This window comes from Podarcis pityusensis (genome assembly GCF_964106645.2).
Source record: "Podarcis pityusensis genome assembly, chromosome: Z".
NCBI lineage: Eukaryota > Metazoa > Chordata > Lepidosauria > Squamata > Lacertidae > Podarcis > Podarcis pityusensis.
This window is the reverse complement of record NC_138044.1, coordinates 8,736,001-8,750,194: the sequence shown is the minus strand read 5'-3', so window position 1 is coordinate 8,750,194 and position 14,194 is coordinate 8,736,001. Positions and strand designations below refer to the sequence as shown.

At 43.8% G+C, this 14,194-nt stretch overlaps 1 protein-coding gene across 3 annotated transcripts in view; it reads left to right on the top strand.

Moving 5' to 3' along the window:
* The window catches only part of LOC308468565 (syntaxin-binding protein 1), a 58,722-nt gene that overhangs the window by 32,439 nt on the left and 12,089 nt on the right, over positions 1-14,194 (top strand). For all 3 annotated transcript variants that reach the window (XM_080990927.1, XM_080990925.1, XM_080990926.1), the window contains 10 exons: positions 766-914; positions 4,069-4,153; positions 4,522-4,652; positions 5,196-5,303; positions 6,550-6,610; positions 7,783-7,848; positions 8,101-8,181; positions 9,408-9,546; positions 10,496-10,605; positions 12,196-12,297. In XM_080990927.1, the coding sequence (XP_080847053.1) occupies positions 766-914; positions 4,069-4,153; positions 4,522-4,652; positions 5,196-5,303; positions 6,550-6,610; positions 7,783-7,848; positions 8,101-8,181; positions 9,408-9,546; positions 10,496-10,605; positions 12,196-12,297 (1,032 nt within the window). The remainder of the gene's footprint in view (positions 1-765; positions 915-4,068; positions 4,154-4,521; positions 4,653-5,195; positions 5,304-6,549; positions 6,611-7,782; positions 7,849-8,100; positions 8,182-9,407; positions 9,547-10,495; positions 10,606-12,195; positions 12,298-14,194) is intronic.

The following is a 14,194-nucleotide window of genomic DNA, read 5'->3' as shown; positions in this document are numbered from 1 at the left end:
CATGTCACCTTAACACCCCATCTGCACCTTACATTTACAGCAGAATTAGACCACTTTGAAGAGGCAGGGTCCCCCCCCCCCGAGTCCTGGGAAGTATAGTTTATTAAGGGTGCTGAGAGTTGTTAGGCGATGCCTATTCCTTGCACAGAGGTACAATTCCCAATCGTATCAATCTATCTATCATCTATCTATCATCTATCTGTCTATATCTATCTATCTATCTATCTATCTATCTATCTATCATCTACCTATCATCTACCTACCTACCTACCCTTAATCCAAAATTTACAGAGCAGTTCACAACATAAAAATACAAAATGAGAACACAAAATACATAATAAAACAAAAAACAAGTAACCCCCACCCACAAACCCATTTTAAAAGCCATAGAATGTGCAATCAGCCAAAGGCCTGGTTATAAAGGAATGTTTTTGCCTGGTGCCTGAAGATGTGTAATGAAGGCAGCAGACGAAAGTGGTTTAACAGTCACCCCTTCTTATCAGGGAACTCTACAAGGCTCAGTTCCCAGCATCTCCTAAGCAGGGCTGGGAATGTCCCTCTCTGAAATGCTGGACAGCTGCTGCCAGTCAGTGCATGCATACCTAAGCTAGAGGGACCAGTGGTCTGACTTGGGATAAGTCACTTTCCTATCTTGCCACCTTGGAGAGGTTTGCTGACTCCCGTGTATGATATCCACCCATTTTACCTGGCCTTGACAATTTAGCTCACTTTGTCATTCTGCTATTCTTTTGATGCCCTCTGCAGGTTTACTCCCTGGACTCTGCTGACTCTTTCCAGAGCTTCTACAGCCCTCACAAGGCCCAGATGAAAAACCCAATCTTGGAGCGCCTGGCAGAGCAGATTGCCACCCTTTGTGCCACCCTGAAGGAATACCCTGCTGTCCGATACAGAGGGTGAGTCTGGGTTCTGGACAGAGGACTTCTAAAGGAAGAGCTTTGTGCTCTGCCAACCCCAACCTTTCTTTCCTTTACTTACCTGGTAGTAAATAGCAACAATGAATAGGATGCTTTATTTACTTTCTCTCTTCCTCCTCCCCTCCGTCCTGATGTGCCCTGAATATATTTATAGTTAGTAGCTTTAAGTCAGGGTTTCACGTATAAGTTATAGCTAAAACAAATCCTTAGAAATAGCTTCCCCAAACTATTCAGGTTAATGAATCACACTTGCAAATCAGCTCACTTTTTCTTTTCCTTTTTTTTGGAAAGGTTTGCTTGAAATGTCCATGCTGGCTGGAAAGGATGGGAGTTGGGAGTTTTATTGATTTATTTTATAAAAAGTATATGTATGCTGCCATCTCTTAAAATGTCAGGGTGGTGTACAACAACATGTATACAATGAAAACATAAAGCACCATTTTAAAAAAGGTCTGGGAAGCCACAAGTTCCTTGTGCCTGCTTTGGGAAAAGGTTCAAGATTTAGATTTATTGCGGCCATTGGCCCATATCGAAAACAATACATCAGAATTTATCCATAAACAATACAATTTAAACAGTTCCAAGTTAAAACACCCTTATAAAACCAATTTTACTTTAGTTAAGTAAATACTATACACAATAAGCTCCCTCTATGTAAACCGCAATTCCGATCCATCAGATTTTGGGGGGTATACGTCTTAGTTCTGGCACTTATTGATGGTTCTTAAGTTTAGCTAAGCTGTCAGAAACACACAGTGATCCATTTCTCCTCTTTTGAAATAAAACATTACTCAGATATCTAGCGATTGCAAGGGATCTACTTGTATCTTCGTCGTTTAATAAGTATATTATTTGGGCTTCCTGAGGACTGTCCGCAATTCTCGATAAATATGGGGCCAGAAACTTGGACCGTGAAGCCGAATGTAATGGACAACAGAAGATTATATGATATAACGATTCTATAGATCCGCTTTTACAGTCACAGAAGAGTGAGATCTGTCCGTTGGAGAGTCTGTTACCCAACACGTTTGATGGGAAAGCATTAAATCTAGCCATTATAAAGGCATACCTGTGCGTCACCACAGATAAGGTAGTTAAGTAAGATGGAAGTTTCGTTGGTGGTGTTAAACCAAGGTTTATCGGCAAACAGGTGCCACCACCTGTCGCAATATTAAATTGTAAATCCATCTCCTCTAATTTGTGGGTTATTATTCTTTTGGCCAAAGTTAAATCCAATTTTAATAGTTCAGATGGAGATAGACCTAAGGACACAAGTTTCCCATGTATTATTTTTGCCCAGGGGCTGGGGAAGTCATCTCTCCAGAGGCATTGAATCAAGTGGAGATTTGGAAGTTTATGCCATAAAGCCAACCAGTAACAGAGGATGCATTTCCATAATGTGGTTTCTAGAGATGTAACATTTAGTTCCAGTCGTATAGCAGTATTGCTTACACACCTGGGTAATTTTAACAACCTTCTTAAAAGCTGGTTTTGGATTACCTCCAAATGGGTTAAATTAGCAAAGGACCCCCATAATGGGACTGCATATGCTATTGTTGCAATCACCTTTGCCTTGAAAACTTTTTTTTTTTTTTTAAAGCAATTTATTGGGTTTTACAATAAAAGTAAACATAATAAACAATATAACATTTGTCTTAACATAGTTTCACATTTTCTTTGGACTTCCTCACATCTCCCGCTCCCACTTTCATCGTTGTAACATTTTGTCAGCAATTTATCATCTTATTTAAATTCTTATATCCCTTCTATATTTCATAATCTTATAATTCTCGAAAGGAGCTAAATTTTCACAGTCTTACTTATTTTCTTAAAAACTTCTAAATTTAGTGGTGCTCAGTTGTTTTAGTCTAGCATCTTATTTAGCATTCACTCAAATTACAATGCTTTTGTAAATAGTTCTTAAATTTCTTCCAATCCTCCTCAATCCTCTCTTCTCCCAGGTCACGAATTCTGCCGGTCATTTCAGCCAGTTCCATGTAGTCTATCAGTTGCATCTGCCATTCTTCCAGTGTGGGTAGATCTTGAGTTTTCCAGTGTTTTGCGAGAAGTATCCTTGCTGCTGTTGTTGCATACATAAAAAATGTCTGGTCCTTCTTTGCCACCCCTTGGCCGACAATACCCAAAAGGAAAGCCTCTGGTTTCTTAGTGAAGGTATATTTAAATACCTTTTTCAATTCATTATAAATCATTTCCCAGAACGCCTTCACTTTAGGGCAAGTCCACCAGAGGTGGAAGAACGTTCCCTCACACTCTTTACATTTCCAACACTTATTATCAGACAGGTGGTAAATTTTGGCAAGTTTGACTGGGGTCATGCCTTGAAAACTTTTAACACTGATGGAATATGGAAAGCCCCATCTGAAAAGAAAAAACGCAATAGCGCATAGGAAAGGGCTTTAGCTCTGTTTAATACATATGCAACATGGACCTTCCAGCCCATGTTGTGTTGGAGAAAGACTCCCAAGTACTGAAATTTAAAGACTTGGTCAATAGCTTTTCCTTCTATTCTCCAATTATAGGTTTTTCGACTCTTGGTGAAAATTAGGACTTTGGACTTAACATGGTTAATTGTAAGAAAATTTGATTTGCAGTAAACATCGAAGATTTTTAATGCCCTCCTAAGGCCGACTTTGGGAAAAGGAAAACTAGATGAATCCTGGTCCTATCCAGCAAAGCAGTTCACACCTTCTTTAAAGTGGGAGCTGAACTGATGTATTTGTGGGTTTTTCCGGGTCCAGCAGCGTGAACGACTCTGGGGTTGTGGCACTCATCTTGCTTTACAGGCCGAGGGAGCTTCTGCAGACAGATTTTCCAGGTCATGTGGCCAGCATGACTAAGCCACTTCTGGTGAAGCCAGAGCAGCGCACGGAAACTCTGTTTACCTTCCTGCCAGAGTGGTACCTATTTATCTACTTGCACTTTGACGTGCTTTCAAACTGCTAGGTTGGCAGGAGCTGGGAGCTCACCCTGTTGCGGGGATTCGAACCGCCGACCTTCCGATCGGCAAGCCCAAGCAGCATAGTGGTTTAAACCACAGTGCCACCTGCGTCTCCTGTGTGTGTGTGTGTGTGTGTGTGTGTGTGTATTGCATTGTTTTTCTGCCTTTTTGCAGGGATTACAAAGACAATGCCATGTTGGCCCAGCTGATCCAGGACAAACTTGATGCTTACAAGGCTGATGACCCTACCATGGGTGAGGTGAGTACTTCAGTGTGGAACAACCAACAAGGTCAGGTCATATAAACTGGGCACCTTTTCTCTTAAGGGGCACATGTCTAGCCGGGTTCCTGACATTTCTGGGGTGGGAAACTAGATTCAGCCAGCAGGAGGACCTGCCTCACAGAACTCCAGGGGACACTTTGAATGGTGGGTGGGGGCAGCAACCTGCCATTCCCCTGATGTCATCATGACACCAGGTGGCAGCTTCAGAGGGGCTTGCTGTCCTTGAACTGGGAAGGTCAGGGTTTGGGTGTGACACATGATGGCTTTGAGGGTGGGGCTTGTCCATGCTCCCCCTGTCCCCACCCACACTTTGAGCCTTTCTGTTGTGTTTCTCCCCTCCTAAGGGTCCAGACAAAGCCCGCTCCCAGCTCGTCATCCTGGACCGCGGCTTTGACCCCAGCTCTCCAGTGCTACATGAACTGACATTCCAAGCCATGAGCTATGATCTGCTTCCCATTGAGAATGACGTCTACAAGTAAGGGTCCTGCAGACACCCTGGTGGTTGCAAAAGCCCTAAGGACAGTGTTCCGCAAAACCCTTGAGCGAGTGGAATGACTTCCACCTACACCATAGGACTTTCCCCCTCTTCCCCATGCACACCTTAGGCCTCCCCAAAATCTGCTCTGGAAGTTTTGGTGAACCCCATAACTTGTAAATGAATTTTAAAATAGATTTTTCAAAAAGTACTACTGCACTTACTTTCTCTCCCCATAGTTAAACTGCAGAACTCACTCCCACAGGAGGCAATGATGGCCTTTAAAAAGGATTAGAGAAATCAATGGAGGAGAGTGCTATTGATGACTACTAGCTATGATGGCTATGCTCTGCCTTCCCAGTTTGAGGCAGCAATGCTTCTGAATACCAGTTGCTTGAATCCTGCTTGTGGGTTTACCCCAGGCCTCTGGTTGGCCACCGTGAGAGCTTCCCCCCAAATAAACCTGGGAGCTGTAGTTTGTTAAGGTTGCTGAGAGTTGTTAGGAGGCTCTTATGTTCTTACATTCTCTTTCTCCCCCACTAGGTATGAGACAAGTGGCATTGGGGAGGCCCGTGTCAAAGAGGTTCTGCTGGATGAAGATGATGACCTCTGGGTCACCTTGCGCCACAAACACATTGCTGAAGTCTCCCAGTAAGAGCGCATCTCCTCTCTCTTGGTGGTGTTGAGTTCACTCTGCATATTGCAAAACAGTGTGCTGCCTTTTGTTCCTGTTGCCTGAGGTTATTTTGGGAGGGAGCAGCCTTCCAGCTAGAAATGTTGTGCAAAAGGAGAGATTATATATGTTTGTTTTTGTGGGGGGGATCATAACGCAGAGCAGCACTGCAGAATCCTAAATCCAATCAAGAAGGTTTAATTTATTAATTGAAGTTTGATACCACTTTTTATTTTTTAAACAGCAAAGCACACAACCAACTGGATAGTAAACAGACTGTCCTTTTTTCCTCCCCACCCCCTCATTAGTAGAAGGCTAACATTAATAATCATAATTTGCACAGCACTTTTTCAAGTGTTTGTGGTCACTGTACAAACTCTGGTTTTCTCACTGGTTTTCCATACCAGTAAAAAGTTAACTTTAATTATGTTTTTCTAAGTACTTTACATGCATTGTCTAGCATAGTCCTTACAGTGACCCTATGAAGTCAGTGGGTGTTATTATTTTCCATTTTGCAAGCGGGGATATTATTATTATTATTATTATTATTATTATTTGCAGAGGAGGGAGGACTCAGGCTGAGAGTGTGTGTACATGGGTTGCTTAAGGCCATCTAGCGAGTTCACGGTCCACAGGAGACTTGAATCAGTAGATCAGTCACTAATATGTAGCTCAGTCACTCCACTGAGGCAGTTCAGCTTCTTTAGTGAAGCCCATTGGAACTGATGGGATCACACACACTCGTAACCTCCCTGTGTTGAGTTGCAGCCCTAGAGACTTACATTTAACCTCCTGTGTTGGTCTGTGGCCTGAAGCTACGCTTTTAGGAAGTGAACTGTGTTTCCTTTCTGGGCAGCCTTCTGAGGGCAATGTACCAGTGGTGGGTGGGGCCAGAAGCAAAAGTGCATGGAGCAATGAATGCAAATTTTACCTTCATAGAGTAGGCAACTTTCCACGTGCAATTGCACCCTGCTCTCTGTCCTCCATCCAGACAAGCAAGAGGCATTATTAGGGTTGAAGGACACATTCTATCCCTACTAGAGATGCTTGGGCCAGTGAGGGGTGTGGCCTGGGGAGAGTTCTGAGGGCCAGATAGAGAGATCCAAAGGGCCTTATTTGACCACCAGTCCTGCGGTTCCCCACCACTGCTCTAGGGAAGGGCCATGGCTTGAGCTGGATGTAGGGAGGATGTTACTGACTTGCTTGGTCTTTATTTGATTCCAGGGAGGTCACCCGCTCTCTGAAGGACTTCTCTTCCAGTAAAAGGATGAATACAGGTGATAAGGTGAGCTTTAACAAGCAATTATATGTTAGAATGTTTAAGACTGAATAGAGAGCTAGAAGCAGGGGCAGGAAAGGTGCCTTTTTATTCCTATAGATAGATATAAACTTCCCCCCCTCAAATGTAGCAAATATATAAAAGACCAAGTACTATGAGGGATTGGCTGAAGAATCTGGGGGTGTTTACTCTGGAGAAGAAAGGATTAAGATCACATTGTTAAATATTTAAAGGGCTGCTGTACAGCTGACGCAGCGAATTAATGAGTGAGGCATTGAGGGGTTCAAATTACAGAAAAAGGATTAGACTATTATGAGGAACATGATTACACTGTTAGAGGTGGTGAGTTCCCCTTCATGAGGAATTAGACTGGATCTTTTGATGCTCCTTTGAATTCTTTGTGTTGGATCCAGATGAAGTTAGTTAAACGTGGTCCCACTGATTCCAAGTTAATCATGACTTCACTTAATCTTTATTGATTTCATTAAGAACTCCAGGCAAGTGTGCACCACACGTTTAAAGCCCTCTTATACCCCTTCGGCAGTTGTGACTTCCCACAAAGAGGGAACTGTAGTTTCTTAAAAGTCCTAAGAGGTGTTGGGAGACACACTGTTCCCCACACGGAGCTACAATTTCTAGAGTTCCCTGGGAAGACAAATTGACTGCTAAACCACTCTGGGAACTGTAGCCCCCAACCAACTCTCGGTACCATTAACAAACCACAGTTTGTTATTTTTAGTGATGTCATGACTGTTAAGGGCACTGAGAGTTCTTAGGATGCCCCTATTCCCCTCACAGAGCAACAATTCCCAAAGTAGTTTATCAATCAATCCCTCTTCCCAGGGAACTCTGGGAATTGAGGAGGAGTTCTCCTAAAAACTCTCATCCCCCTTGACAAATTACAGTTCCCAGGTTTCTGTGGGGGAAGCCATTGCCATTTAAAATGCTTTACAGGTTCTTTAAATGAGTAGTGCAAGATATGGTGTTTGTCTAGGTACAGCTCAATGGTTCTAAGTAAGATTTTATCCTCCAAAAAACACCCCCAACAACCTGGTTGTCTTGCTTTAACTGTTTAAGATCTTCATTGTTTAGCTCAGGTCATCTGGTCCAAAAGCTGCCGGGTACCCTTTGGAAGCAAGGCATGTGGATGATTTTTGTTCTCTGTTTAAAACTTGTAGACAACCATGAGGGATCTCTCCCAGATGCTGAAAAAGATGCCCCAGTATCAGAAGGAGCTGAGCAAGGTAAGACCTATTTGACAGTAGAACGGACTCCCTCGGGAGGTGGTGGACTCTCCTTCTGTGGAGGTTGTTTTTTTTTAACAGAGGTTGAGTGGCCATCTGTCGTGGATGCTTTAACTGAGATTGCTGCATTGCAGGGGGTTAGACTAGATGACCCTCAGGTCCCTTCCAATTCTACAAGTCTATGGTTCTGTGCACTGACGACGGACAGTAGCTTAGCCACATTTTTATTTTTATTTTTACATTTCTTTTCAGTACTCCACTCACCTTCACTTGGCTGAAGATTGCATGAAACACTACCAAGGCACTGTGGACAAGCTCTGCCGAGTTGAACAGGTAAACCAACTGATTCAAAAAATTGCTGAGCAGGTTGTGCTGATGGAAAGACATTGCTGCAAACACATTCTTATGTCAGCAGCAACACCATGTGGTTTTGTGTGTGTGTGTGTGTGTGTGTGTGTGTGTGTGATGCATTTTTGCATAATTTGCTAGGAATCTCAGATAGAGCTGACTTAGCTGCTGACTAGGTTGCTATATTTTTCCTTTATTGATGGAGTGTAGTCTTACAGGGGTCACCTTTTGTTTTTAAGTGCTCTGTAACATACAATGGAAGGGTTACAATGCATGTGTCTTCCTCCAAAAGGGGGAGATGCACATCAAAGCTTTGAAATGCTCATGGACATGATATCTGGGTGGCTCTAGGCAATGTCTTTATTAAGTATGGGAAACTGTAAGGATTGGGAAGAACTTGGATTAGCTTTTCATTTGCAGGTGAGAATGAATAAGCAGGCAGTGGGGGAATGGAAGACTGGGTGGGAGTATCCTAGTCTGTTGGAAGTTTTGGAACTCAGCTTGCACTGGAGGCTGATGTGTCTGCAGGGGAAAGAGCAGATGGAGAGAGAAACCTCCAAGTTTCTTAGCCCATCCTTTCTGACCTAACCTGTGCTGAATTTCCCTTAGGTCAGGCATGTCCAAAGTCCGTTTCGGGGGCCTAATCCAGCCAGCTGGTCGATTTAATCTGGCCCCTGCGGCAGTATATGTCCTGGGTAAAATCCTAAAAAAAGCTCAGCAACTTCAACTCAACCCTAAGAAAAGCTCAACAACGTTGGGGTAAAATTGTAAAAAAAAAAGAGCTCAAAAACTTTGGAGTTAAATCCCCCCCAAAAAGCTCAACAACAACTTTGGTCACACATATTCACTTCTGGCCCTCTTTGGAAAAAGTTTGGGCACCCCTGCCTTAGGTGCTAGACTGATACTCTTGGGGTTGCTGACCTCATTTCCTACTTCCTCCCACTCCATGAGGATTCAGCAAGATCAAGCATGGCTCGAGGCATCTCCATCTTAGATAGAAATAGGAGCTTTCCCATCAAACATGTAATAAATGCAGTGTCTTACTTTTCCCTAAATTCAGGATTTCAGTGTGATTATATTAAGAGTAAAGTTGTGCTGCTCCAGCATTTTCCCTCCCTGGATTTGACATGGACATCAGGCGGCAGAAGACAATCTACCTTGTAGATCCAAAGTGGGCAAAGACTGATGGATGCTATATATTTCTTCTTCAGGACCTGGCCATGGGAACCGATGCAGAGGGGGAGAAAATAAAGGACCCAATGAGGGCTATTGTCCCCATCCTGCTTGATGCAAATGTCAGCACTTATGACAAGATCCGTATCATCCTGCTCTACATCTTCCTGAAGAATGGTAGGTGATGTAGCTGCTTCCAAAGTGGTTGATATTGATCCCCACCTCACCCCAGAGGTCAGTGGGGCAGGGCAGAGGCTGAATAAAGACTTTGTGGTCAAGAAGGGGTTGTTAAACTCCCAGGGATGTAAAAAAGAATCTCATAAGATGTAGTGCAAAAAGTTTAATTGGGAACTATGAGCCTGAGAAATAAAAGTCCTAGGCATGTGTGGAACCATGTGTCCTCTGGTTAATGAGGAACCTCAGAATTTATTAAGATGATTCCACAATATACTACACAGATTTGCATGCAAGTATACTTTTTTCTGGAACGCAGGTAGCGTTGTGGTCTAAACCACAGAGCCTAGAGCTTGCCAACCAGAAGGTCGGCAGTTCGAATCCCCGCGATAGGGTGAGCTCCAGTTGCTCGGTCCCTGCTCCTGCCAACCTAGCAGTTCGAAAGCACGTCAAAGTGCAAGTAGATAAATAGGTACCACTCAGGCGGGAAGGTAAACAGAGTTTCCGTGTGCTGCTCTGGCTTCACCAGAAGTGGCTTAGTCATGCTGGCCACATGACCCGGAAGCTGTACGCTGGCTCCCTTGGCCAATAAAGCGAGATAAGCACCGCAACCCCAGAGTCGTTCGTGCCACTGGACCTAACGGTCAGAGGTCCCTTTACCTCTTTATACTTTTTTCTACTTCCTTATTTTTCTTTTGTTTTATGATTTCAAGTCATGGTGATTGATGATTGATAAATGTTGATTATATGCTGGTATTTATTGACTTTATTTCATTCACTTTCTTAAAAATTTGGGTTGGGTCAATGACAACTTTGTAAGTCCATCCATGGGGTCAATAAACTCAGAAGTTTGGAAAACCTGGTGAAAGGGGTGTTTGAGTGACATGTAAAATTATTTATCTTTTTGGGGGAAGGAAATAGCCTCACTTTTTATGTTTTTCCACCCTTCCAGGCATCACTGAGGAAAATCTCAACAAGCTGATTCAACATGCTCAGATTCCACCTGAGGACAGTGAGATCATCACCAATATGGCCCACCTTGGAGTACCCATCATCACAGATGTAAGTTTTTACCAGGTCTTGAAGATTTTTTAGCAATGGCTCGGAGATGCCTTTCCCAGTTGCTGAAGGAAAAGGGCTGTAGCTCAGCATGCAAAGCTGGAACACCGACTCTCTGTGTGCCACCAGGAAGGATGCCCTGAGAGTGGCAATAAGAGAGCAGGCCTTCTCTGTATAGTAGCCACCTGTTCATGGAATGCTCCCCCAGGGAGGTTCTTCTGGTGCCTTCAGGTGCCAGGCAAAAATGGTCCTCTTCAACCAGGTGTTTGTCTGATTAACATTTACAGCCTTTTTAATGAGTTTGTGAGTGTGTGGGGGGGGGTATTATTCTGTTCTTTTTATTTAAACTATTTCTTCGTGCTTTTGCCTTGTATTTTTATCATGTCAACCACCCTGAGATCTTGTGATGAATGGTGGTATATAAATAATAACAATACAACTACAGTGGTACCTTGGGTTACATACGCTTCAGGTTACATACGCTTCAGGTTACAGACTCCGCTAACCCAGAAATATTACCTCAGGTTAAGAACTTTGCTTCAGGATGAGAACAGAAATCGTGCAGCGGTGGCGCAGTGGCAGCAGGAGGCCCCATTAGCTGAAGTGGTCTTCAGGTTAAGAACAGTTTCAGGTTAAGAATGGACCTCTGGAACGAATTAAGTACTTAACCCAAGGTACCACTGTACTAGATCTTTTGGGAAGTTGTTTGCCTGGCTGCTCTATATGCATTTGGATACCTCTTTATGCTGTCATAAGCAGATTTTGCATAATGGTTCCTGAGATCAAAAAGCAGATTTTTTGTCTATGTTTGGATACAGCTGGACACCATTTTGGAACAAAATGGTGGACTGAGCTACTCCAAACTGCACAGGTTTGGGGGCTTTCTTGCAATTTCTGGACAACGCCAAGTACAAGGCTTCAAGTAAATTTAATAAAGCTAATATACCTAACTTAAACCTTTTCTGAATCCCAAGACATTCACTGACACACAGTAGATTAGGGGTGGTGCCTTTTTTCTCTATAAAGGGGCATTGATCTATGGGAAAAGTAAATTCTTCTGACTTTTCCATTCCATTATTCAAAGACTGTTGTGTCTGTCAACAACCTTGGACTAATTCAACAATTTTTCCACCTTCCCAGGGAATCATGGGAAATATATTTCAGTGTGTGGGGATAGCCACTACAATCTTTGGGACTCTTTCTAGACTGTAGTTCGCAAAATTCTGTGGAAGAAAGCCATGCGAGTTAAAGGGGTATAAAAGTGATGTATGTTGGTGGTTTAAATTTACACCTGGAATTTATTTTATGCTTCTTCCTATGATATTTTCTCTTTTTGTGGGGGAGGGTGCCAGCAGCTATCATGAAATCCTCACTTTGTCCACCAGACACTGATGTGATTGAGATAAGTCCCTTATCTGGTCCCTGCAGCTTTCATCAGCACCATGAAGGAGCTTAACTTGTTAGTGGCCCGTTTGCAAGGCACAGGCGTTGCCCTAAACTAAAGCATGAAAAAGAAAGCCAGTTGTGTGGTGTGTCTGCCTTTTTTGTTCACACTCCCTCCATGTTTGTAATTGCCTATTTCCCTCTTCTCAGTCTACCTTACGCCGCAGAAGCAAGCCTGAGCGGAAGGAGCGAATCAGCGAGCAGACCTACCAGCTGTCTCGATGGACCCCGGTGGTAAAGGATATTATGGAGGTAAAGATTTAAACTAGAGGAGGGGGACCTTGAGGCCCAGGGGTCAAATGTGGTCCTACGGGCCTATCTGTCTGGCCTCTGAGATTCTCTTTAGGCCACGTCTCCAGTCTAGCCACACTCTCTGCTTTGCATCCTCCCTGAGAGTTGTTGTCTGGCTGGAATGTGTGTTTGAGCTGTGATAACGCCTCTTGCTTGCCTGGGTGGAGGGGAGGGGCAGAAACTAACCAGCTGTCCTAAAGTAAGATTTACATTTGTTACTCTGCCTGTGATCAGACTGGCTGTTCCTATGAAGTTTGCAGGTGGGCATGTGATGGACATGAGCAACCTGGATCTCCTTGGATTTGCAGGTCATCATAGGGCTGGCACTGACAGTTGATAGGGTCAAGCACTTGATGAATGCATCTTTGGGGGAGATTGCCATTAGCAACAGCTCCCTGGCTGTGTTCCTCCTTGGTTTTCTATTTGCATATTTATAATCTGTATTTTTAAAAAAATGTATTAAGGCTTAAAAGAATGAGAGGCATCCAAGGGCCGGCCCACTGTAAGGAAAGGAGAGACAACTGCCTCTGGTGGCCAAATCAACAGTCTCCAAATATACATCACCTCCTGCTGCTATCACCTTGGTAGCAGCCATGGCTGCGGCAGGCTCCTTTGAGGCTGGATCTGCTGCCTCTATAGTAGCCTCTTGGCAAATAGGAGGCATTGCTGCTCTTCTTCCCCCACCCAAAAGGAAATGGTGGGGGCTGCCTTCTGGGATCTTCTGGGGTCTACACCCACCTGGCGTGATTCCCCCTCATGACGGCCTTTCATTCCCACTTTAACTGCTGGGTATGGTTGATTTGCTTACTCCCATTGTTCCTCATGTAGATCTTCACTCACTGCTTCTTTCCTGGGGTTGGTGAGGCTGGGGATGGGTCTTCTATGAAACAAGTGAAGCCCCCAAGAAATGACTTTAGTCCACATTGCTTAGAATTTTTGGGTCTAGTAGACCCAAACTGAGTCACACAACTCAAATTGATTATTTTTGTTGTTGTATATATTTCAACAATCCCTAAGTTTGAGAGTCAGTAGCACAGATGTTATAAAGGTGTGGCGATCTGTTATGGAACAACCCTTTTGAAGAAGATAACAGTGGCTACCTAGACCTCATTGCTAGTTGCAAAGGGGGGCCCATAATAGTTCAAGCTTCAGAGCCCTCCAAAATTAGGTCCGCCACTGTGTGGGGCACCATGTTATGATTCACCAACATGTATTGGGCCAGCCCTGAGGCATCTACAAAAAGCATCTGCAGAGTTAAAAACACCAGTAAGGCATCTTCAAATATTAGTTGGTTAGATAGAGAAAACTCATATTGTGAAGGCCTGTCTAAACAGTTCCATAAAATTGGACCCGCAATCCTAAATGCACGGCTCCTAATGGACATGAGATGTGCATTGAAGCCATGGGGGGCAAATTGCTTTGCTTAGAAAAAATGACATAGAAAAATGTGGCTCTAAGGAGAAAAATGTGTATATTAGGAGAAATTTACACTAAAATGCAGATGTAGGCTAAAAGAAAATTTCAAACTGATGTGGAAATGTGGAGAACTGAAAATGAGAAATGAGAATCCAGAGTTGACGGATTTGCTCATCTTTAGAGCTAGCAGGGATGCAAGTGGCGCTGTGGGTTAAACCACAGAGCCTAGGACTTGCTGATCAGAAGGTCGGTGGTTCGAATCCCTGCGACGGGGTGAGCTCCGGTTGCTCAGTCCCTGCTCCTGCCAACCTAGCAGTTTGAAAGCACGTCAAAGTGCAAGTAGATGAATAGGTACCGCTCCGGCGGGAAGGTAAATGGCGTTTCCATGCACTGCTCTGGTTTGCCAGAAGCAGCTTAGTCATGCTGGCCATATGACCCGGAA